The sequence below is a fragment of the Nicotiana tabacum genome, chromosome 17 (assembly GCF_000715075.1).
Source record: "Nicotiana tabacum cultivar K326 chromosome 17, ASM71507v2, whole genome shotgun sequence".
Lineage (NCBI taxonomy): Eukaryota > Viridiplantae > Streptophyta > Magnoliopsida > Solanales > Solanaceae > Nicotiana > Nicotiana tabacum.
Window position 1 is genome coordinate 30,752,620 of NC_134096.1, and position 26,554 is coordinate 30,779,173.

The window sequence follows — 26,554 nt, forward strand, 5'->3', positions numbered from 1 at the left end:
CAGGGAAAAATATTGGTTGTGGTAGATTGCGTGATGACTTGTATATATTAGATGGAATTCAAAACTCTGGTCAAGCCTTTTTTGAGGAAAGTAAGGATGTCAACCGAGAAATAATACAGCGGCATAGACGGTTAGGACACCCATCATTCTTCGTTTTGAAGAAATTATATCCCGATTTGTTTTCAAGAACTCGATTTGAATCTTTATTCTGTGATGCGTGTGAATATGCCAAGCATACTAGAAACTCTTATCTTGTGAGTGATAATAGAAGCACAACTCCGTTTATGACTATTCATTCTGATGTATGGGGTCCTACCCAGACTGTTTCTTAATCTAGCAGTTAATGGTTTGTTACTTTCATTGATTGCTGCACTAGGATGACTTGGGTATATTTGTTAAAAGCCAAAAGTGAAGTTTTCTCTTGTTTTTAGTAGTTTCATAAAATGATTTGTACTCGGTATGATGCCAAAATAAAAATCTTGAGAACTGACAATGGCGGCGAATACATGGATAAAAGATTTGGTGCTTATTTGGAGTCCAATGGGATCGTCCATCAGACTAGTTGTCCTCATACTAGTGCACAAAATGGGGTCAGTGAAAGAAAAAATATTTATTAGAAGTAGCAAGATCTCTGGTGACTGCCTATCTTATTAACAGAAAGCCACTTAAAACCCTCAATTTTCAAAGTCCTCTAGAAGCTTTAAAGGGTGAGAATGAATATATTGTTCCTCCAAAAGTGTTTGGGTGTGTTTGCTTTGTCCACACTAGGAATGTTGTTAAACTTGATCCTAGAGCTATAAAGTGTTTTTATTGGGTATACTCCGACACACAAAGGTTACAATGTTATCATCCTCCCTCTCGGAAATCTTTTGTTAGCATGGATGTAACTTTCGAGAATATGAACCCTATTTAAGTATTACCTCATCACCTCTTCAGGGGGAGAGTAAGTAAGGAGGAAGAGGTGATTCTACCTAGCACTATTACTGGACCTCTTGATGACATTGTCACAGGGGAAAGGGAAATTGGAGAAAGAATTCAGGGGGGGGCTATTGGGGGCGTTTGGATAGGCCTGATTTGAAAACTTACTCAAGGAGAAATAGAGCTGAAGAAGCCACCATGCAATCTACCGAAGTTGAACCTTGTTCAACTGGTGAGTTATCTACATTTCCTAATGAGTTAGATATGCCTATTGCTCACAGAAAAGGAGTCAGATCTTGCACCACCAAACACCATTTATCTAATTTTATCTCCTATAATTCTTTTGTCTCCCTCCTATAGAGCCTTTGCCTTGTCTATTTCTTCTGTGTCTATTCCCCAGAATTGGAGGGAAGCTTTTGCAGATCTTAATTGGAAGCAAGCTAAGATTGAAAAAATGAAGGTCTTCTCAAAAAATAAGACTTGGGAACTTGTCACTTCACCACCAAACAAGAAGTTGGTTGGCTGCAAATGGGTCTTCACTGTGAAGCCCAAAGCTGATGGCTTAATTGAAAGATTCAAAGCAAGATTGGTGGCTAAGGGATTTACTCAGACTTATGGAGGGGATTAACAAGAGACATTTGCCTTTGTTGCTAAGATGAACATTATTAGAATTCTTTTGTCTTGTGCAGCTAATCTTGATTGGGACTTGTAACAGTTTGATGTGAAAAATGCATTTCTTCACGAAGACTTAGAAGAAGAGGCATATATGGAGATTCCTCCTGGATTTGATATTGCCCAAAGTCGAGAAAAGGTATGCAGATTGAAGAAAGCCTTGTACTGACTGAAGCAATCCCCAGAGCTTGATTTGACAGATTCAGCAAAGCAATGATCTCCATAGCTTGCAATGATGTCTTGGTTTGACAGATTCAGCAAGCTATGAAAAGATTGAAGAAAGCCTTGTACTGACTGAAGCAATCCCCTGAGCTTGGTTTGATCACACCCTTTTCATAAGACATCAAACGGGTAAACTAACTCTTCTCATATTTTATGTTGATGATATAATAATGACAGGAAATGACAAAGAGGAAACGGCCTGATTGAAGAAGTTGTTGGCACATGAATTTGAGATCAAGGATTTAGGAAAATTGCAGTACTTCTTGGGAATTGAGGTAGCTAGATCAAAAAGAGGAATCTTTATTTCTCAAATGAAGTATATTCTGGATCTCTTGAAAGAAACTGCTATGACAGGTTGCAAACACGCAGAATCGCCCATTGAAAGCAATCACAAGTTACAAAGCGGAGCTGGATAGTCAGTTGATAAGGAGAGATATTACAGGTTGGTTGGAAGACTCATTTATCTTTCCCACACTAGACCAGACATAACATATTCAGTTAGCCTGGTGAGTCACTTCAAGCATAATCCCCGAGATCCTCACATGCAAGATGTCTTTCACATTTGCGGTATCTGAAGTCTGCTCCAGGGAAAGGTCTACTTTTCTCCAAACATGATCGACTCCAAATAGAAGCCTTTACATATGCGAATTGGGCTCGATCTCTAAATGACAAAAGATCTACATCCGGTTATTGTATGCTTATAGGAGGAAACTTGGTTACTTGGAGAAGTAAGAAGCAAAGCGTAGTTGCTAGATCAAGTGCAGAGGCGGAATACAGAGTTATGGCCAACCTAGTCCAGCATGACCGACCAAAGCATGTGAAAATTGATCGACACTTCATCAAAAAAAAAGTTATAACAGGTGTCTTGAGTTTGTTTCATGTGCCATCGGAAAAACAACTAGCTGATATGTTTACCAAAGGTCTCAAGTCTCAACAAGCAAACTTTCCATATATTGAGTTGCAAGTTGGGCATGTGCGACATATTTTCACCAACTTGAGGGGGAGTGTTAATTAGCATGATTCAAGAAGATTTAATTATATTTAGGAGATTGTTGATTAGCATGATTTCAGGAGATTTGATTATATTTAGGAGATTTGATTTGATTTGATTTGATTTGATAGCTAGATTGATTGTATAGATTTATTTTATTTTCTTAATAAGTATTAGGAGCTTTGTATAAATTCACTTGCTCATGTGATATAAACACACACAGAAATACAAGAAGCATTTTCTTCTTCTCAAAATCTACAAGGTTCGCACATGAGAAACCGTATGGCAAGCCTAATATAAGCAAATTAATTTTTTTAATATTTTAAAATGTTATATGAGATGGTAGACATAACTAACAATGTAAAAGAAGATAAAGTTGAAAATTTAGAACAATTACAAAATAATAAAAGCTCTTTCTAGAAGAATTGACAGCTAGTAAATCATATCAACCCCTATTTTCCTTATGACAGCCGAGAAATCTCCTATGGACGGCTAGCCCAACATCACTTGATCCACAAGTTCGAAACTCGAGGAAGTATGGCTCCCCTTACCCTGCTCCCACTTAAATGTTAGGCTCCCCGTGAAGATAACGTGTGCTCTATCCACACATACAATATTGCGTCCTTACCACTGAATCAAAGCCCTGGGCGCTCATATTAGCCCTACCTTCTCCCCTCCACAAAACCACAACAAAAGTAGACATAACTATTATATAAGAGGAGTTGGGTAACTCAACAATAGCTATATGAGGCCATTTGCCTGATGTATGATTTACATCAACATGATGCTTGTCTGTTGCTGCAATATCTAAACTTGTTAAAAACATGAGAATACACTTACCCATCAAGTTCCACCAAGAGTTGATTGATGAAGGCTTCATGGTCCTGCTTTTTAGTGTGGATAAACTTCCCTCTGACTCCAGCAAAGAGGTCAAAATCCTCCACAAATATGATTACAGGGGCCTGAACAGGATAATCAAGTAAGCAGATATCACCACAGAAAAACAACTCTGAAGAATGCACCAGATGTGTTCCTTGACATCATACTCTATATTACTCCAGTATTGTTGGCTTTTCACTCAGTCAGTCAAGTAAAAATCATAAGATTAAGCCACAAAAAGGTTCTACCCCGGTAAGCTTTTGCAAACTTTCTTATTATCTCTTGCATAAAATTAATAATGAGTTGCAGTTCAAGATAAGCCATGTTTTACTTGATTTCCTTTCAATGAAAACATGCACACAAACAAAATCAATCAGCTTTTGTCAGTTCGTGCAAAGAGAGATGTGTCTTTATCCATTATCCATGCTATATCAGCAGCCAATTTCAACAAGACCCTTTTCTTTTTCTTTTTCTTTTTCTTTTTTAGAATAACGACAAGAAGTTGCAGATGGACACCATAACCAGGTATTGGAAATTGTTAGGAGAGGCAATACACAAAGAAACCAGACTGACCAGATCACGTGCTGTTTGAAACAGCTCTCTAACATTTGATGCACTTTGGCCAACCCATAAACCAGCCTCTAACTGTTGGGCTTTAACTTCAACAAGAGGCACCTTAGCTTCTGCTGCAATTGCTAGTGCTAGGGATGTCTTTCCAGTTCCTCTCTCCCCTACAATAAGAACTCCCTGTCATATCACACATGAAATAGAACTTAGTGCAAGCATAAAGCATCATTTTAGCTTTAACATGTGTTGTAGATACGCATCCATACTCAACCACGCACACACAAACAATGTTACACTGTTTTTTGTTTTTTTTTTGGTGATTGGGATGATGTGCTGGTAATTATATCAACACATCCCACAACGTGATATGGTGGTAACCTTTTACAAGAACCGTTGTTAATCGTACAGTAGATTGGCCATATATTACTCATTATGGTACAACTCTACCATTATATCTATAACAATAACATGACGTTCATCGACGTGATTATATCACTTTGACAAACTCTGCAAGTTCTTTCATTCTTTTTACTTTATTAAAAATGAGGATTGCCAAAAGAATGTCCTCTAAAATTGGTGCACAATAACCAAATTCAATTCTGAAATTTAGATGCTTTTTGTTCTCTCCTTTTTCTGTTTGTCCTAGAAGTAGCAAAAGTTACCAAATGTTAACAACAATTTTATGATAACGTACAACATGGCCAAGCTTATGGACGCTTAGAAGATCTTGCCAAGAAGACTTGAGGGCTCACAATAGGCTAAATTGGAGGTTCAAGTGGTGGATTTGCAAGAAATGGCCCGATTGCTTGCTCTAGCCGGCTTAATGGCACACTTTAGTCATAATTTAGTTATGTAGTGGCTAATTTTATAATTAGGAGCTAGCTATTATAAGGAGTAGCTCAAGCCCTCATTTCTCCTTAGATTGGATGATGAAAGAAATGATGTCTCTTTATTTCCTTTTACGTATTTATGTTTATCTTAATTTCTTTCTTTAATTTGAGGATATTAAGTTTTAGCTTGTGAGTGATTAGTTTTGTGAGAGGTTTATGGTGATTGGTGAAAACCCCAATGTTGCCTTTTGACTTGCCCTTGGATTTGCAAGAGGAAGCATTTTTCTTCAGGATCCAAATCGCCTAGGTGCTTGTTCTTGATTCTGATAGAAAATAATTAGGAATCTTCTCATCTAATCATTGTCTATTACTTCATTGCTTGCTTGTGTCGAGCTTCTATCCTTATTTTCTTTCCTGTTTTCCATATCCGTGTTCTTGACTTTGATTCATATCATCTTGATACCAAGATGATAACAAACAAGGACGGAAACTCAATGGATAAGGAAATTCAACAAGGAATCAAAGATAGAAGTTAATTAGTATCTAGAATTAATTAGACTAAAGAAAGCCTAATCAACTCAAAGAACAATTAATGAAGCACCTAAACTATGGAAATCCTCAAGAGATCAGGACTCTTGCAAATTCTTGGACAAAGTTAATCAAGCAGTGCATTAATTCACTACTAAACACTCACAATCTACACATTAATTAAGCTCAAAATGAAGGAAACAATTAAACAACAACAACAACAACAAACCTAGTAGCTCAAATATAAATGCATAAATTCAGAAATACATAAAAGGAAATAAAGAGACATCAGGTCTCTCATCATCAAAGTCTAAGGAGAAATGATGGCTATGCTACTATTTATAGTAGCTAGCTCCTAATTATAAAATTAGCCACTACATAACTAAACAATGGCTAAATTGTGCAATAAGCTGGCTAGAGCATGCAATTGGGCCGTTTCTGCTACTCCTGCATTTGTAAACTTTAGCCTATTTTGAGCCTTAAAGTCTTGGCAAAAAACAAAACAAAACCAAAAAAGATCATCACTTCATTTGATTGGACAGAAAATTGAATCTGGATGCATTGTCACAACTTTTGTCAACAAAAGACTAGTTGGCAGATGTTTTCACAAAATCACTCTGAGGGTCCAGAATTAACATCATCTGTGGCAAGCTAGGAGCATACGATATGTAAGCCCCAGCTTGAGAGAGTATTAAATATGTCAAATACAGATACAATGTAAATATGGAAAGAATCCTAAATCCCTGTAATTAAGTTATTAGGAGATTTTGTAGGAAATAATTATTTTCTTTGCTTTTTGTGTTTCTTGTAAAGGTTATTTAAACCCAATAGCTTGAGTGAATAATCCAGCAATCTATTTCCCAAATTCTCTTCTCTTCTTGTTTCACAGTGTCATTCTTTTCAGGACGGGGTAAAAAGGAAATACCATCACATAAATTAGGACAGAGAGAGTATGCATTGTTACTCTTAAAATCAGGTAAATGGCTGGAATTACTCTTTTCCAGTATGTGATTACACTACTAACCTAAGAGAGCTTGAGATAGCCATACCAGTCCAGGAACAACCAAAACCAACAACTGGACCAAGGAAGAATTCTACCTATCCATCTTCTTGTTTTGTCTTTGATGTCACTTATGAGCCTATTGCATTAGTTGTAAAATAATACATCAAGACTTAAAGGATGAATTGGAATCTAAAAGTGATATATCGGAGATCTACATCAATTTGCAGTTAACTTGATGTCAAGTTAACACGTGACTTTGACTCTGCACATAGAAAGCCACTGAACTTAACTGAATACACAAATTAACTACAAAATACAGCAAGAACCATTTTTGTAGGACCAGAGAGATTATGATTATTGTTGAGAGGACCATAACATCTATACTATATTAAAAGCACAAAGGCTAAGGGCCTTTGTGATTATTGTTGAGAGGACCATAACATCTATACTATATTAAAAGCACAAAGGCCCTTAGCGAAATGTCGTTCGCATTTTTTACCCCTTAAAAATAGATTTCACATTAGACAAAATTGTAATTTAACTATTTTCCTAATATTTAGGACTTTGAAATCTACTAAAATTTTGGCTATAAAAACTCTTATTTAGAAACTTAAAATAAAATAATTTTTTTACTTATAAAACTTTTCCTTATTTAGATTGTATAAAGTAACTAACCTTTTTCCTATATGTATGTGATAAAGTGTATATAAACGTACATTACAATTTTACTAATGATAATTTAGATCTAATTTTATGTCTTCAAAATTGAAGATTACTATACAATGTAAAACCAAACTAATACACATATTAGGACGAGTAAGAAAATATCTGTAAACAAGACTATTATGACATGCCAATTGCCATAATTTGAAAATAATAGTAATACTTATATTTAAAGTAATAATAAATACTCAAATTATATACTGAAATTAGTATAAATAAATGGTATGTATCTATTCATAAATTTATACAAGTAATTGTATTCTATCATTTATTTGTGACTTTTAGCACAATAACATATTTCGGTTGGTAATTAAGATATTGGGAATTTAATATTTTGTGTTATTAGGCAGCTTTCTCTGCCATGAAGATTTAAGAAACACAAAAATATAGAATTAATTGCCCGCCCCAATCAAACACTTTGGACAAATATCCTTTTTATAAATGATCCTTTGATTTTCTTTAAACCTTTCTCAGTATTTGTATTTTGACTGTTCATTCTTTAATTATATTTTGATGATTGAGGACTATGGCAGTTTCATTCCTTATTGAGTTGACTATATAGAACCAATATTCCTTATTCTACATGAATTTATATTTTTATTTTATAACTCAAACATAATATTTTTATATAAATTCTAAAAACTTTTTACTCATTTAAATAGATTACACGCGCAACGCGCATATCATAAGACTAGTTCATTTCAAACACCAGAAAATAATTCCCCCATCAACATCATTCTTTCACACAGGTTATCGTTTATTGGTGTATAAGATATTTAAACAACCATATGACTGAATTCTTCATAGGAAAGCGAATGCCCTTAAATTATTAGTATATGCGTGTATAACTGTCAAGTAGTGGATACATAGTGGAAGTGCCTTTTTAATCAGTCACAAAGATCTAAACAAAAATGCACCAGTAAGAAAGCAAACCTCTTAAAGAAAAGCATATTCACACTTATCTTAAACTAAGAAATTCTGCTTCAATCAAACAGACTTGCAGTAACATACCCGAGGGGCGCGAGCTCCCATTTCTTGAAAAGCGCGAGGGTTTTGCAAAAATGCTACGACTTCATTAATTTCTTCTCTCATAGAATCAATGCTTGCAAAGTCATTCAAACGTATAGGGGGATTCTTCACCCTCTGGGAAACAGAGAAAAGGAGAATTGATCACCGAAAGTAAGTATACCAAGGCATTGTCATGGTTAAAGAACAAAAGTGCAAACCTTCATCTGATCAAAAGCAGTACTGATTGGATCAACACCTGCCTTCTTTTTTCGCTTTATTCTCCTCGTCCTAAATCTAAAATATGCTTTCTGCAGCAAAGTATAACAATTATTATGCATAAACTTGACTTACTTGAAATTATTGCAAGAAGTAACAATTACTTGTAAGTTGTTATCTAGCAATGATTTGTCCAGACACTAGCTATATAACTGAGTCGAGGAGGTAATTATACCACTCTCCGCAGCTTCCGTAAGTTGGGGTTTCTCCTTAAAGGTCCATAACCAAGAAGCCGTGGAATTTTCCTCTTCATAAAGCGTATCACATAATACAATACATAGCCATATATTGCAGTTCTAATCAAGAACCAGAGATACCACTGCAATTCATCTGTTTTTCTTGATCTGAAACTCATTTCAGCCTCAGATTGCCATTTCAAGTACCAAGTTGAGGCAACAGATTGATCGACATACTCTGGCCAAGCCATACCCAGCCGCATCCTCACCTACACCACAACAGCAAGAGACTGCTTTGAAAACACAGTTAATAAACAAGAAGGAAGATTAAACAATCAACCAGGGTCAAGTTGCAAGCTATATAAATACCCGATAAGGGATGACAAATTCCACGGTAGGGAAAACAATCATCATCATGATGTCATCATTTATGTTTCTAACTTTCTCCACAATCCAGTCTCTCCCGCATGAAACAATTCTCAGAGTCCACAATCCATTTAGACATTGAAGACAGAGTCTTGTGACCAAGAGAAATTGTTGGCGGAAGTCCAGTTCTGAGAAAGGAATCCACATCAGCTGAACCACAGTTGGGATACCTGAAGCAAGCATTCTCAGGTACAAGGCATCAAAACCTCCAAAATCTTCATAAATCATATCATATTCCTGGAATAAAAATGATGAGGTTAAAAACCAATGACAGATATTTACATCAGAAAGAGAAATCACTGCAGATAGAGCATCATACCTTGATATCAACATAATACTCTTTGTCATCTCCCTTCAACATAACATACATGGCAGCCCAGTCATGTCTGATTCTAGCACTCTCAAGAAGCTTCTTGGACACGGCATAGGGAACAGCCACAGGATCCATCTCCCACCTATTTCTTTCTTCATTGTACCATGATTTTGCCACCACTCTATCCCGATCCAGGAGGATCCTTTCCTATAATAAGCATTTGGAAATAATTATTAAAAAAATTCCACCTTACGAGAGGGCATGGTATCTTGCACTGAGACAAGCAATGAGCAACAACAACAACAAACAAACAAACCCAGTGAAATCACACAAGTGGGGTCTTGGAAGGGCAGAGTGCACGCAGACCTTACCTCTACCTTTGTGAGGGTAAAGAGGTTGTTTCCGATAGATCCTCAGCACGAGAAAAGATGAGAAAGAAGCAATACCAACAACATGATACTAGATAAATCGAAGCGAAAGAGGCAAGCCTAGAGACAGTAGTAAAAACACAGAACATGTAGTAATAGAAAACTAAGCATAAGGGAATGCAAGATCAATAATGCTAATGGTATGGCAAAGAAAAATGCTCAACTACCTACTAACCTTCTGCCCTAATCCTCGATCTTCACACCCTCCTACCAAGGGTCATGTCCTCGGTTAGTTGAAGTTACGCCAAGTCCTACCTAATCACCTCCTCCCACAACTTATTTGGCCTACCTCTACCTACCTCATACCCACCACGGTCAACCTCTCGCATCTACTAACTAGGGAAACTGTGTCCCCTCTGTTCACATGCCCGAACTATCTCAACCTCACTTCCCGCATCTTGTCCTCCACAAAGACCACTCCCATTTGTCCCCAATATCTTTTTTCCTCTAATCTTATCTCTCCTGGTATGACACATCCATCTCACCATTCTCATTTCCACCACTTTCATCTTCTGGACGTGGAATTCCTTTACACGCCAATACTCTACCCCATACAACATAGTCGGTCTAATCATTGTTCTGTAGAACTTACATTTAAGTCTCGGACGTATATTCTTGTCACACAAAACACCGAATGCACGCCTCCATTTCATCCACCTCGCTCCAATACGACATGTGACGTCATCATCAATCTCCCCATTATCTTAGATTACTGACCCAAGGTACATAAAACTAGCTTTCTTAGGTATGACATGTGAGTCAAGCTTCACGTCCACATCCGCCTCATGAGTCACGTCGTTGAACTTGCACTCCAAGTATTTTGTCTTGGTCCTGCTCAACTTGAATCCTTTTGACTCTAGGGTCTGTCTCTAAACCTCCAACCTTGCGTTAACCCCACCTCGCGTCTCGTCAATCAGTACTATGTCATCAGCAAACAACATGAACCATGGCACCTTCCCTTGAATGTGACGCGTCAAAATGTCCATCGCCAAGGCAAATAAAAAGGACTAAGAGTTGATCCATGATGCAACCCCATCTCAACTTGGAAGTGTTCTGAGTCCCCACCCACTATCTTTACCTGAGTCTTAGCTTCATCATACATGTCCTTAATCACCCTAATGTAAGCTACAGGAACACCTCTACCCTCCAGACATCTCCATAAGACCTCCATCGGGACTTTGTCATAAGTTTTTTCTAGGTCGATGAACATCATATGCAGGTCCCTCTTCCTCTCTCTATACAGCTTCACCAATCTCCTAACGAGGTGAATTTGTCACGCCCCGACCTCGGGGAGAGCGACCGGCGCTCAACAGAGTTACCTTGGTCGAGCAAGCCTCCACAGTGTCGTCTACCCAACTCACCCACAAATAAAGAGAAGAATAAAGTTCATTAATAAGTCAATAAGAAGTCATGTGAACAACACCGGTTCATTTCCATTAGTTACGTCATTAACAAGTTTTCAAAACAGTACATTGTGCAATCATAGTTAAAGTGGAACAGATGATAAAATTACAACATTTTTAGTTTAAACTTCCCCAAAACAGACACAACCCACACCATGTATACGCTCCTCTAACAGGGAACAAAAGAGTGTTATGACAGTGTCAGCAACAAGGCCCCGGCTATACCTCAAAATGCTATATACAAAGGATAGAAGATACAGGACCCCGAAATGAAGTGGGGCTCACCAAATCAGCTGAGGGGAGGATGTGCTGCTATCACTGATCAATACCACCTGCTATGGAACCACCCGCATAGGTACTGTTACGCGGCGCCTTCCTGATGTTCCTTGGAAGGGCGACGTAAGGCTAAGCAACCGATGTCAGTGCGATTGTTGTCCGCCAACTGAGGTCCCTTCCGACGCTAGACTAGATTGTCAGTGCCGTACGGGAAAACCAATGTCGTGATCAATTGAAAGAGAGAGCAGAAAAGAGAATTGAGAATGAAAGAAAGCTTGATTGCATTGAATGAAAGCTATTACAGAAAAACAACACGGTGTCGGGGGGGGGAGACACCAGTACAGAGAATTGTTTGCTTGCTTGAAAGTTTGATTGCTTGGTCCCCCTTAATAATGCTTAAAAAAATAAACCAAAGTTACATGACTAGACCTATGAAAGCTGGAAAATCATACTTAAAGAAAATGCAGCAAAACTACTCTATATTTACAATGAAAAGGACTTAGTCTTCTACAAAGCAGAAACAAGTCCGTTGGCAGCAACTTTGTCTTTAGCATCAGGGTCTGCGCGCGCGGCGCTGTTGGCATCTACCTGTGGCTGGGCGTTGGCGATGGCTATCGGTGGGGCGACAGAGGCACATGCGCGCTTGTCACTTGGAGCTGCCGAGACCACGGGGCCGACCGTGGCGACGGGCGTTGGGAAGCTGGCCAGGACGCCACGGGGCGCGTCCAAGGGGTCATGGGGCATGGTTGGAAAGACGCCCATGACAGTACATATGGAATAGTACTAGTATGTAAAACTAAGCACTCTCTCAATAGAACGAGCAACAGTAAACGGAGAATAAAACATGATATCAATAAGAGACTCAAACGGTATCAAGGTGTCACATTAAGGGAAACGAAAATTTCAAGTAGGTTTCGGTAATTTAAGTTGGGAGATCTTTAGCACCAATATACCACCGTGTTTTAGCACGGAGTCCGATCTCAGCCCGACCGGCTAAGCCGTCTCACTCCGAGACATACACTCACAATACCACCATGTGCGCGGCATGGCGTCCGATCGCAGCCCGATCGGCTAAGTCGTATCACCACAATGCCGTGTGGGTCGACATTACATCACATCTAGCTAGCAATAATCTCATCCCATTTAAGGGGAAAACATCTCAACACACCAATCTCATCCCATATAAGGGAAACAGCCTCATCATATTAACACGGGGATTTACCCTTCAATCATTCCTACACCGGCACGTGTAGTTTCGGGGTTAGGTTGTTCAGACCTACCATTCCTCAGTGGCTAATCGATACTCCCAAAGCATTTGTTATTAAAAGTATTCACCTCTCAATTCATATTCTTTTACATGTCATTCATTTTATTGACATCATTGGCCATAACGCAATATCATTCTTGGCACATTGGTCGTACTTCATAATTCAGCTCACTATTTCATTTTCAATCATTATCATGGATAATCAACAACAAGGCCTTTCAAATTAAGACTTTGATCACATACTAGAAGGTTGGATAGAATACAGAGAGATTTCTTATGGCAAGGTTATCGAGAAAAGAAGACTTACCATTTGGCTGAGTGGAAGACCGTCACAAAAAGCAAGAAACTAGGAAGCTTGGGGGTTAGAGAATTGAAGGCACTTAACAACGCAACAATTTGATCTGCAAGTGGATTTGGAGGTTCAATCAAGAAGAAAAGGCTCTTTAGAGAGTCGTAATATGCACTAATTACGGACTTCTCAACCCCTGAATATCCAAATATGCTCCTCCCCCCTCCCCACTTGGTATGGGAAAACAAAAAATTTGAGCCAAATGGGAATTCTTCTTTGTGAACTCTACTATAAATGTAGGCGATGGTAGGAGCACAAGATTTTGGCATGATATTTGGCAATGGCTGGTACCTATCCTTATTAGACACTCTAAGTTTAAGCAAATATCCTCCAGTTTCTTTCAACTCTGATTGTCTTTAATGGGCATCCAAAAAGCAGCTTCTCTGTTAGTTCTTGTACTCTATATCTACCCATACATCCCCCCAGAATGTTATATGGCATTGGAAGATCATTTGGGAAGGTTTGGCCTCTCAAGGTGAAGTGCCTCTCTTGGTTGGTGGCCAAATAGGCTTGTCTCACGCAAAGCAACCAGCAGAAAAGGGCTGCAGCTTTGTAACAGATGTCTCTTATGTGAAGAGCATATTGAACACCCATCTCTTCCTCTGCAAAAAAAATTGGGATTTTATTCTTAACATCTTGGGAATTGATTGGTGTATGCCCAAAAAAGTCGTATCATTTTTGCCGTGATGGCACAGGAAAGGTACACAATTTTCTTCGAACAACAAATGGAACAACAATGCTCTGGTGGTGCATCTGGAAAGCAAGAAATAGAAGGTTGTTTGACGACAGAAAGAACACTGTTATATTTTCCTAGTAGTACCTGTATGTTGGTTCCTAATATACTCCATTTGTCCCAATTTATGTGGTGGTGTTTGATTGGGCACAGAGTTTAAGAAAGAAATGAATATATTTTAAACTTGTGGTTTAAAATAAGCCACAGATATATGTACAGCTATAAATCATCTCATTAAGGATAAATAAAAACTTTAAAATTAAATTATTTCTAAATAAAGAAGTATGACATTCTTTTCGGGACAGACTAAAACGCAAAGTATGACACATAAACTGGGACAGAGGAAATAGAAGTTATCTTTACCGATTTAAAAACTAAAAAACAAACAGTTCAAAGTTTTATCATTTTGAACTGCCTATTGCAAGTCAAATAGTAATCATAAACACTTAATAGTCATCATAATAAAAGAGCAAAGTTTCTTTTCCCCTTCTTGAGCTACGTTCATTTTTTTCTATATAAGGCAAATAAAATGACTAGGGAAACCCTATAGGCAAGCTGTACACCGAATTGCAGCGAACCCACAAAATAATATGGTTCTCTACAAATAGGGTTCTTGATGCAAAAATTTGTAAGTACCTTTTAGCGCACAACAACGGATTTTTCAATGGTTTAGAGGGTGAACTTAGTCAAAATGAAGAAAACTGGTTTGTAGAGTTATCTAAGTGAAATATCAAAGGAACAAAAGCCCCAAAATCCTGTAACAAAATGAAAAAAAAAAAAAAAAAACTACTGTCGTCGGCAATTCTAGATTTGTCAACGGGTGTTTTGCAGGAGCATCATTTATCTTTAAAAAGGACTAGAAAATTCTATAGATTGATCCTCAGCATGTACCAGTCACAATCTGAGCACATTTATATGATCTCACAGAAGGTAATCCCCACCCTCAGCCCAACAAACAGGAAAATTAAAAACAGAAGGATCTCATGCTAAGACAACTGTAACCTGTAAGCATTCCTAATGAGCTAGGTTTTATTTCTCCTCTGGGGAGAGGGCCGGATGGCATAGGCATAGGTTAGTATCCATAAATTCAGCTAATTCTACCATTGAAACCTGATTATAGGTTGCTCCAGAGCATAAAAAATAGCTGGTGATGTGATTCTCTTCTGCATATCCTTATTTTTTTTAGAATGCTCTTCTGTCTATCCTCATTGGGGCACATAATGGAGCATTCAAGATTAGACCATGAAATCGGTTAATACAAGTTCTAAAGGTGCAGTCTTTCATGTTCTCTCCTGATTGCTGATACCCAATACAGTAGTTTTGGCAGGAAAAACAGTTATCCCTAGAGTAGAAGTGAACTTTATTAGGGAAAATCATCCAACCTATCAGACACTTATTTAGCCATGAGACCACAACCCCACAATCTATAATGTCTCATGGCAGGAAAAACAGTTATCCCTAGAGTAGAAGTGAACTTTATTAGGGAAAATCATCCAACCTATCAGACACCTATTTAGCCATGAGACCACAACCCCACAATCTATAATGTACCAACCCCTCACTTATGTAGAGTCTCACACTTCTAGATCACAAAATTGAAGCCAAGATATGAGACAAACAGTTACTGAGAAACACTAGCTAATTAGATACAAAGTAACTCTTACTACAGAGGAAAAGATAAGTTATGGATAGCAATGAGCCACAAGAGGAATTCCAAGATGATCAATTTAATGATAAATTATCAAACTGATAGTAATAGAAAGGCAAAAGTAGAAGCGGATGATTGCACTACCTAACATAAGCAGGCATATCTAAGCATTTCAGCAAAACATACCTGTTTTTCAGCCATGTACTTTTTACCATGCTCAACATTCTCCAGCAAATCCCTCTTGAGCTCTGCTTTAACGTCCTCACGCCATTTCTTCCAACCATGATGCAAATTGAGGCTAACGGCCTTTGGAACTACGACCTCCCTGTTTCCAAACATCCACTTTAATTCAATCTCAGGGAAACCCTTGACAACTTCATCTGCTGGCGTGTTTACAACAAAACGTTTTTCATCGCCATATCTCTTCAATTTTTTCTTAATACGACTCTCGAAACTCTGTTGCATCTCTCTGGAGTTCTTAAGTGTTTGTTCTATTCGCTGAGCAAACACCATAGAGTCTTGATCAAAAAGGAGTACATTCTCTTCATTTTCCAAAACACTGGGTAGAGCTATCTGCTCTAATAATTGTCTTTGAGCAGTTTGCAGCTCTTCTTTTATCTCAGATCTAGAAAGCTTGGTGAGAGAGTTTTTAGGCACACTGCAAACACATAGAACACAAGTATATTAAATGATTGGAACAATATAGTTCACAAACAATATCAGATAGCAAGTTTTGTTACAAATAGTATTAAACAAAACTAACCTCTTCTAAAGAACAAAAGGATATCTACAGCCTACAATAATAACATGCTAAACGTCAACTATTTAGTCACCAACATAAAGTAGATTAGATGACCAAGGAACAAGTAAAATTGGAGATGGACTTAAATTCTAGCTAATATAATAGCTAACTAAGCATTAAAATGTCTAGATGAGGTATTCCAGGCAAATACCAGAACAATTTACAAGGTTAAATCCTCAAAAGAAAGAAAAAGCAATCAGTTCACAACAGAGCTATATGTTTTAGGTGCCAACTAAATTAGTACGTGCACATGGGCAGTTGCATCCCAAGATTTTCCCTGAACCTGAGGGCACAATTGAAACAAAAGAGCTCCATGCCAAATTCATGCCCATATCAGGTGTCAGATTAAAAGAAGCACAGCTGCTTTGCTATCATTACTTGTACCAAAGACCTAAAATTTCAATATTGTCTTACCTCCTGATGCTTTCCAGCCTCATTTTCCTTAGAAATTCCTTGACCAAGATTTCACACTCCCTCTCAATAGAAGCAAGCTCCCTCACACCAATGCTTAATGCAAGTGTTTCTCTCCTCATAATCTCATCGTCTATCTCAGCAATCCTTTCCCACAATCCATTATATTCCTCCTCGCTCCGTCTCACTTCCTCATCCAATTTCGCAACTTTTCCCTTTACTACTGCATCTTCATTGCCCTTAGCCTTCTTCAATAAACTTTCCTCCTCCCTCTTAATCTTCAGCACTACATCAATAATCTCCTCTGAACGCTTGACCAACACGCCTTTTTCTCCATTTAATAATCTCAGTTCCACATAGAGACCGTTCATGATCTCCTCTTGCAACTCCTTCCTCTTCATCTTCACATCTTTTAGCTTTCCCTCCACACATTTTACATCCTCTTTACCGGACTTCACCTTCTCTATCACTTTAAGCAACCCCGAGACTGTCTCTAACAATCTCTTAGTACAATGTGAATACACATGTTCCCCTTTACTACTACCTTTCTTTTTTGTTTTGTTAATCAGCTCAGCTGCCGCGGGCGGAGCAGCGATAGCAGGAGGCAATTGAAATCCTAGAATGGGGCAAAATGTAAAAGCAATAGAGAATAATGTGTAGACTAAAGGCTTTACAAAGGGTTTCAGAGGATTTTGGTCATTATTATACCTATATGGTATTATTGTGTCATTTTTGGTGATAGAACACTCTAGAAGAAGTCTAGCTGGAGCTGAAGTTATAGGAACTAGAAGAGAATTTTTGGGTTTATCTCCTTCACAGGAAGATTTAACAGGGAATTTTTTCAAGCGGATTCGGTTATTTGGGCGATTGAAATTTTGAGTAGGGTTAGTGAAGAATGGAGTAGTAGTAGTAGCAGTAGTATACATAATAGGGCGGTGATGAAGGCTAAGACGTTGGTGTTATAGCGCATGAAATTGGGAGAGTAGAAGCATTTCTGAGAAAGTTGAAAGAGAAGAAGGATAAGACCGCTGGGGTTTTATAAAACTCCAAGAGAAAGAGCCGGCGAGCAGAGTTAATACAGCTAAGTTGTCACGGGCCCAAATCCTCGGCTAGCGGCACCTGCTCGCTCTAATGTGTCAAGTGAGCCGGGCCCGGTCCCAAGTTAGCTTCGCCGGCCCGGTCCTAAATGGGTTAGTCCTATGCGATTCGATCCTAAACGGTTCCGGATTTTGCGGGTTTATTGCTGGAATCGGCTCAAGACCGGTACCACGAACTACCGGCCCCGAGTTAAGTGGGCCGGGTCCCGGGCCTAAACGGGCCCACATATTTTTTCTTTTTTGGTTTTTTTTTTATAGAAGTTAGAGGGAAAAAAATAGTAATAAAGATATATAAGCTATATGTATATTATATACTATACTATATATACATAGTATATAAGTCATATTCGATAGTATATATCTTAAGTAACGTGTTAAATCTTTACCTTGCTTAACCCTTGCTAATCCTGTATGGCAAAAGATTATAGAGACTGATGCGTCTAATATTGGTTACAGAGGGATTTTGAAACATATAAATCCTAACAATAAGCATGAATATCTGATTAGATTATACTCTAGTAAATGGTCTGAAGCCCAGAGAAAATACGCTACTGTGGCACATGAAATGTTAACCATAGTAAAATGTCTTTTAAAATTTCAAGACGATTTATACAATCAAAGGTTTTTGATAAAAACTGACGCACAATATGTTAAATATATGTTTAACAAGGACTTTAAACATGATGCCTTGAAAATGACATTTGCAAGATGGCAGGCTCAATTAGCCCCTTTTGATTTTGAAATACAATATAAAAAGGGAATTGATAATTCTCTGCCAGATTTCTTATCTCGTGAATATTCACATGATGGACCCCCCCTGAGGTAGGGGAAGAGGTAGAGGTTGGGAAGATCATCCTCACAGAAATTATCTTCATAAGGCAGAGTGACAATATGTTTTTTTCTATTCCAAAAAGCACTGGGATGTTCTGCACAAATATCAATAGCAATATTTTCGGAAATTATTTTGATCTTTTCCTGTATTTTAGTAAAATTCAAAGTATCAAATATATTCATACTAAACAATTCTTACTGCAAAGAATCAACATATTTCTGCTTCATATCAATCAAAGCATTAATATTTCTAGTTACTGGATCTGTAATAAAAGTATAACTAATCTCTTTATCCTTATAAGTAACAGTAAAACCTTTCGAGTCTATGCTACTAAAAGGATAAATGGCATTAATAAACGGTGTTCCTAGTATAATAGGAGAGTATAATTGGTTTTTAACCAAGAAAAAGAAGTGCAGAATACAGACTTTATTCTGACAAATACCCGTATTAGGTAGTTTATACTTTATATCTAAAGCATGTCCGGATGCAGATCTAACCATATGAGTAGTTTTTTGAAAATATTTCGTAGGTATTAAACCTTCTTGAATGCATCTAACATCTGCTCCACTATCAATCATGGCAATGTTTGTAATAGAAAAACTATTATCAATGAGAATAGTACATTTGATATACCATTTATGAGCAGTAATAATTTGCATCATTCCTAAAAACATATCATATTTAGGATCAAAACTAATAGGTTTTTCTTCAATATTATTTTCAGAAATACCTTTGTTTTTATCATTAGATTTCTCAGCTAGAGAATTGATTTTCTCAACCTGAGTAATCCTATGATCACAAATCATTTGATTTTGTTTAAGAGATTTGATCTCTCGTTTCAAGTTTTCCACTTCAACCTTTAAATCATTGAAAGAAGAATCTCTTGCTGGAGTTGCATTTTTATTCAAAATACGGTTATTAACCTCTAATAAAGAATAAGGCGGGGAATATTCAAAAAAAATTCAAAAGGTTTTGCAAAACTAGAACTTGAATTAGAACTTGAACTAGTAGCCAAATTAATAATTTTTTCACGAACTTTTTCAACAGTAACTTCTTTTAAAAGTTCTATTACATTATGAGATGTAATAGTTTTCATGTTCAAATCTTGAAACTGTGATTGCAATTTATAAAATTCATCATCATCACAAGTACATGTATTACCCTTGCAAGCAGTACAAGTATTATCAATATTTTTATCACTATCAGATAAATCAAGTAATCTACTTCAACTTCGGATTCTGACTCAGAATAATAATAATCAGATTCTGATCCAGAAGTGTATAACAAACCATAAACCTTATCACGTAACTCATTGTCTAGTTCTAAGGTTTTCAGCTTTTGAAGCTTACAATTCGGGGCTATATGGCCAAATTTACCACACTTGTAACACTTAATGTCAGCAAGATCTCGCTTAGACCTATTTTTGGTAAATCTAGTAAACTTGCGATGGGATTTCTTGGCTTCTCGTTCTTATTTGGATCTATATCTAGATCTCATTCTCCTATAAAGACTGTCTTGGTTGGGGTATCTATGATACTTATGTTTCTTCTTCTTATGAGTAGAAGTCTCGGGTAAACTGAACTGGGTGCAAAAGTCCCCTAATTGGTTTCTTTCCTTAAGCTTATCCATTTTAAGTTGTCTGGACAATCTTAATTCATTGCACAAGTTTAATCCTTCCTGTGTGCAAATTCGTATCAATTTACCATAGGTATAGTCTATGTAGGGAATTTCACCATAACTACCTCTTAAAATCTTTCTAACTCTTTCAGCAAATAAAGAGGGAAGGCCATCTATGAACTTAGCTTTCTAATGTTCAAGTTTATTCTCTGGTAGTTCCATTACTCTACTCATAAATGTATCTTTATACCACCTAAACTCAACTAAGGTATTACATCTGAGGCCATTAAGGAGAGTACGGACAGTCTCATTCTGGTTGGTAAATCTACCATTGAAGTGTTCTAATATAGTAAGAATAAGAGTATAAACAACATCGTCTCTATTTGCCACTAGGGCCATTCCTAAGTTATCAACTCCTTCTTCAGTGGCTTGAGCATTAATAACCATTGCTCTTTCTTCGATAGTCAAATAATTGTCCCACCAACCACGAAGTTGGCCAGTAAAACCTGCAACAATCATTCTGCAAATATTTCTATCTGTATTTTTCACACTTTTATAGATAGTTACATACATAAGCATTCTTTGTACAAGAATAGTCAATTGTCTATCAGTTAGTTCATCAAAATTCCATTCGTAAATTTCGGAACCACTGTAAGACGTATTAGTCTAATTCCAATCACGTTCCTCTATTAAAACATCTTGAGGAGTTGGACGATTGTAATAATAAGTTTGTATTCTGGGTTTATCAGCGTATCTGCTATCTGTAAACTTACTATTCTTTTTGGGGTAACTTCTGAGTTCATTAAACTCTGACAAAACATCTTTTTTATAGTCAAAAGTAGTATCTAATTTATCAGCAAAATCTTTTGATAAATCAATGGGTTTGATATTCAAACCGGATAACTTTTTATCAAGAAGTTCTTCTAAATTATTTAATGATTTAAATTTAAAATCCTGAATCTCAGGAGGTCTTTGAATATGAATAAAAACAATTTGAGGTTCTGATTTGCTTCCTGAAGTAGAGGCAATATCAGTTATTTTCTTGCTAGTACTCATTTCTTTTATCAAAACTGTTAAATCGTCAAGTTTTTTATCAAGAAAACTAATATGTTTTCCCACAACTTTAACATATAAGCTCAAATAGTTATTTTTAGAAATTATTTTATTAATTTTTGCGATGCTGACTGCAGCAACATCTTCATCAATAAATTTTTGAAATGCAGTAAAAGTAATACATGTACTATTAGGTAAAACAAAAGGTGCTTGAGGAGGGTAAATGGATTTAGTAATATTGCTACTCCCGTCTTTATAAGATCTTTCCAAAACTTTTATAAAAAGTGGTAAATATGTGGTTATAAACCAAGGAACAAAATACATAATTTGATTATGTAAAACACAAGTTTCATAAAACTCTTGAGAAATATTGTTTAAATCCTCCTTACTATAAGTATCAAAAAACCAAGTTTTAAACTGGTTCCATTTATCACTGAAAAATTTATTTTGGATATAACCTCTAGCTTGTGACCCTGGACTAAAATCAATTTGGTGTGGAATCATTTAAACTTCATTTGGTCAAAATCCATTTCGGACGCATAAGGAATATCCTTATCAGAAATATTATAATTATCCTGAACAATATTGGTCCTGGGGTTAATCTAACCCTTTCAACAGGTTTATCACCTACTTTAGTAGAAATTGTGTGTAGAGATGCAACACGATTTCTAGCTGGTCCATAGACTGGTTCAACAGGAGAAATGTGTTGAATATCAGGCAACAGTCTACGATTGGTAAAGGAATATCTATTATAATTAGAACTAATAGCAGGCAAGAGTCTATTATTAGAAAATAACTGTCTACTATAAGTGGAACTATTATCATCGAACTGAATAACCATCCGGATTTTGAGTAATATGAGAATACTCAGTATTACTGACATCATTAGTTATCTGATTGGGGGATATAACCGAATCCAAAGTCCATGTAGTTGGAAAATTAATTTCTTCCCACTTAATAGGTCTCCTCGTGGTGACCTTAGACTTTGCAAAATTCGTTTCCACTAATATAGTCTGGTCAGATGTATCATATAATTTACATATAGGGTTTAACGTTGATAACAATTTAAAATAAATTCTATATGACAAACATATAAGTTCAGAACCATGCGCATAATTATAACCATGCGTTTTCACATTTAATGTTAATGCATCAAGTATATTAACATCAGATAGAGATAATTGCAGATTGGGTTGAATATTAAAATATACTGGGCCGTAAGCAACAGTAGATTCAATAGAACCCATCAGATACTGTCTAAAATTCAGATTTCTGGCATCTTTGAGAGCAACCAAAAACGTCTTTGGTAACCCTTTAAGGGTTAATGGCTTAAAAGCAATTTGAACCATACCAATATGCAAATAATGATATTGGTTTCTATAAACATTTACATCATGCTTGTTTAACAAACGAATAGTCTGTTTAGATGAATTTAAAGCTAAAGATTGCTCACTTGTTTTAACAAGCTGTTTAGAAGAGAGTTTATCAAACCATCCATAATCATAGATTGTTCTAATAGAGACTTTAGGAATAGTCCATTTGTTTAACAAATCGAGATTTTGAGGTATATCTACCTCTTCTAATCTAGTATTTTTCATACTAGTTTATCCTAAATCCATATTTTAGAAACATATCTATGTCGAATATTTCATATCTATCTCATATATACCATGAAAGTACCTAGGCTCCGATACCATTTTTAACAGGATCAAGTGGCGGGGGTAATCCGCACGACCTTCTTGACTGAGCTAAAACAGAGATCACCGAGTATAAGAATTGAAATATACTTGAATTTTATATATAGTTTAATGACTGTATGGAAGGTTAAACATTTTACTCGAGCAAGGGGCCTGTCTGATATTATAATACATACTTTTATTGAGCCCATGTGTCTAGCAGTTCTAACCGTGAAAGAATGTGCCCTTTTTAACTCCTTTAATCGGGCTAAGGTTCACGGCTGGCTAGACGAAGCCACTAAGGCAAAGCCAATAAGAGTAGTGTTATACTAGACTGTACCAACCATCTCTAAACCAAGTCAAAACTCTATATATAAAGTTCGTTTATACTTAAATAGATGCCGTCTCTTTCATGGTTTATATAGGAGAGAAGTTAGATACTCAACATAGATATGAAGTCTCTTAGCCGGACATCGTCACGACCAGAGAGGAGAGACTAGGGGGAAAACAAATTAAGAAAGAAAGAAATCAGTACCTTTTGGCCAAGGATGCAAGGCCTGAAGATGAAGAACTGAAAACTTTATTTACTTGTTCTTCTGTTACAAACTTTAAACTAAAAACTCTTAATTACACTTTGAAGAGAGAGAGAGAGAATTCTAGAGAGAGGGGGTCTCGACTTCACTTCCCCTTCAAGAATGAATGAAAGAACGTATAAATAGAAAAGAAAAAGAATCTATGAACAGTAAAGTAGAGTCCCATATGGGTTCCTGTACAGTGTTTCTATTGTACAAACAATGTTTCTACTGTCGATGAACAGTGTATCTACTATTTGAGTGGGGTCCTACGGCTTCACTGTGTTGTGGGTCCGGTGGCTTTACTGTGTTGTGGGGTCCAGCTGTTTCACGGTGCTGGTCATTTGTCCGATTCTTTCATTTTGCGGAGGAATTCTTCCGCACCCTACAAATCTTCATCAGATAGTATACTTTATGATTCAAGTGGTTGAGAATCTTCAGCGATATAATCATTGCTGGTTTCACTTTGCATAGAAGTGTCTGATTTCTCATATTGATTAATGGAATGAAGTAAATTTCTTTTGACTTCTTCCAGGTAGTTGTTAATCATTTCTTGTTTATCTCCGTCCTGAAAGGAGATTTTCCTAGTAATGTGCCGTACTGAGCTGTCAACACTAACCTCTTTCTGAGGTTTACTGGAATATTCTTGGTTATTTGTTTTGATATAATCCAAGAGTTCTTGACCGTATAATGTCTTTGTTTTGGGATCCTTTTTTCATTAGTTTGTCCCAAAAATTGTTGTAAAAAGTCCTGTATAAGCATGAGACTTGTTCTTCGGTGAATCCAATTTCTGGAGTCCATTTATGAATCTAGGGAATAGAGAATTCCAGAAAAAAATAAATCTGGTCAATTTTTTCTGGGTAACAGATATGATATGCGTGATATAAATCATTTATAAAAGGAGAAATTTTTATCCATTCTTTGTATAACATGAGAAATGGATCAGGTAAATTTTTTACTGTCGGACCGTGGTATGACCACCAATTTAGAAACCAGTTAGGAATTGGTTCTGCAAATATCTTTGCACATACTTTAATAAACCAAGTATGTTTGTGTCTATCATTGTTGTAGTATAATACTTTATCAAATGCTTGGATATAATCCCAATAGGTAAAACTCATTCGAGATTTGTTAAGGCTTATCTGCCTTTCTTTCATTGTGGATATACCCCAGTCTTCAACCGATATAATCTGTTTAATTATAATCTTTGAGAAGCTATAAACATTATCGTCTGTGCTATAGCCAGAAAAGTGTTGAAACTCTGCACTGCCAGTACTAGTTAGTATTGTTTCATAATAAGAGCGGGTTTTGTATGACTCACCCGGATAATACAATCCATTTATCAAATACCTTTGGAATATCTTCCAAGGCTCTTCCTTTCTCTGAATATCAGAATTTTCTAAAAGAAATATCATTTCTTTTTTAGACACTTTCTCGTATGACCTGATATCATCATTGTCATCTTTTGTAATGGAAGCAAAAGTGTCACTTTGCTTAGCATAAGTATCTTTCTGTTTTTGAGCAGTCAAATATGCCTGCAAATGTGCGTATAACGGACTATCTTCTGGAATATCTTCCAGATGGACGAATGGTCCGATCAATGATTCTTCTCTGAGAGATATCCTCTCATTGGTTAAAATCTTTCTTCACATTTGTATAACTGGGGATTTTGATGTGGATCCGTATGACGATCCTGAAGGTGATGATCTTCCTATGGACTGTGAGGATGATCTTCCCCAACCTCTACCTCTTCCTCTACCCCAGGGGGGTTCCATTATGTAAATATAAGAAGGCCGTGCGGATTATCGCCCGCCACTTGATCCTGTTAAAAATGGTATCAGAGCCTAGGTACTTTCATGGTATATATGAGATAGATATGAAATATTCGACATAGATATCTTTCTGAAATATGGATTTAGGAGAAACTAGTATGAAAAATACTAGATTAGAAGAGGTAGATATACCTCAAAACCTCGATTTGTTAAACAAATGGACTATTCCTAAAGTCCCTATTAGAACAATCTTGATTATGGATGGTTTGATAAACTCTCTTCAAAACAACTTGTTAAAACAAGTGAGCAATCTTTAGCTTTAAATTCATCTGAACAGACTATTCGTTTGTTAAACAAGCATGATGTAGATATTTATAGAAACCAATATAATTATTTGCATATTGGTATGGTTCAAATTGCTTTTAAGCCATTAACCCTTAAAGGGTTACCAAAGACGTTTTTGGCTGCTCTCAGAGATGCTAGAAATCTGAATTTTAGACAGTCTCTGATGGGTTCTATTGAATCTACTATTGCCTACGGCCTAGTATATTTTAATACTCAATCCAATCTGCAATTATCTCTATCTGATGTTAATATACTTGATGCATTAACATTAAATGTGAAAACGCATGGTTATAATTATGCGCATGGTTCTGAACTTATATGTTTGTCATATAGAATTTATTTTAATTTGCTATCAACGCTAAACCCTAGATGTAAATTATATGATACATATGACCAGACTATATTAGTGGAAACGAATTTTGCAAAGTCTAAGGTCGCCACGAGGAGACCTATTAAGTGGGAAGAAATTAATTTTCCAACTACATGGGCTTTGGATTCGGTTATATCCCCCAATCAGATAACTAATGATGTCAGTAATACTGAGTATTCTCATATTACTCAAAATCCGGATGGTTATTCAGTTCGATGATAATAGTTCCACTTATAGTAGACAGTTATTTTCTAATAATAGACTCTTGCCTGCTATTAGTTCTAATTATAATAGATATTCCTTAACAATCGTAGACTGTTGCCTGATATTCAACACATTTCTCCTGTTGAACCAGTCTATGGACCAGCTAG

The 26,554-nt window shown here is 36.6% G+C and overlaps 1 protein-coding gene across 2 annotated transcripts in view; it reads right to left on the reverse strand.

The window, feature by feature from the left end:
- Nucleotides 1-17,928, reverse strand: part of LOC107829614 (putative inactive ATP-dependent zinc metalloprotease FTSHI 5, chloroplastic) — a 48,368-nt gene extending 30,440 nt beyond the window's left edge. Inside the window, exons 1-9 of one of the 2 annotated variants that reach the window (XM_075234160.1) lie at nt 16,853-17,928; nt 15,823-16,294; nt 9,539-9,739; nt 9,163-9,456; nt 8,793-9,062; nt 8,560-8,649; nt 8,345-8,476; nt 4,256-4,429; nt 3,644-3,765 (exon numbers count right to left, since the gene is read on the reverse strand). In XM_075234160.1, the coding sequence (XP_075090261.1) occupies nt 3,644-3,765; nt 4,256-4,429; nt 8,345-8,476; nt 8,560-8,649; nt 8,793-9,062; nt 9,163-9,456; nt 9,539-9,739; nt 15,823-16,294; nt 16,853-17,775 (2,678 nt within the window). In that variant the 5' untranslated portion in view covers nt 17,776-17,928. The remainder of the gene's footprint in view (nt 1-3,643; nt 3,766-4,255; nt 4,430-8,344; nt 8,477-8,559; nt 8,650-8,792; nt 9,063-9,162; nt 9,457-9,538; nt 9,740-15,822; nt 16,295-16,852) is intronic. The other variant, XM_075234161.1, reaches the window with a different exon arrangement.
- Between the last annotated feature and the right edge of the window lie 8,626 nt (nt 17,929-26,554).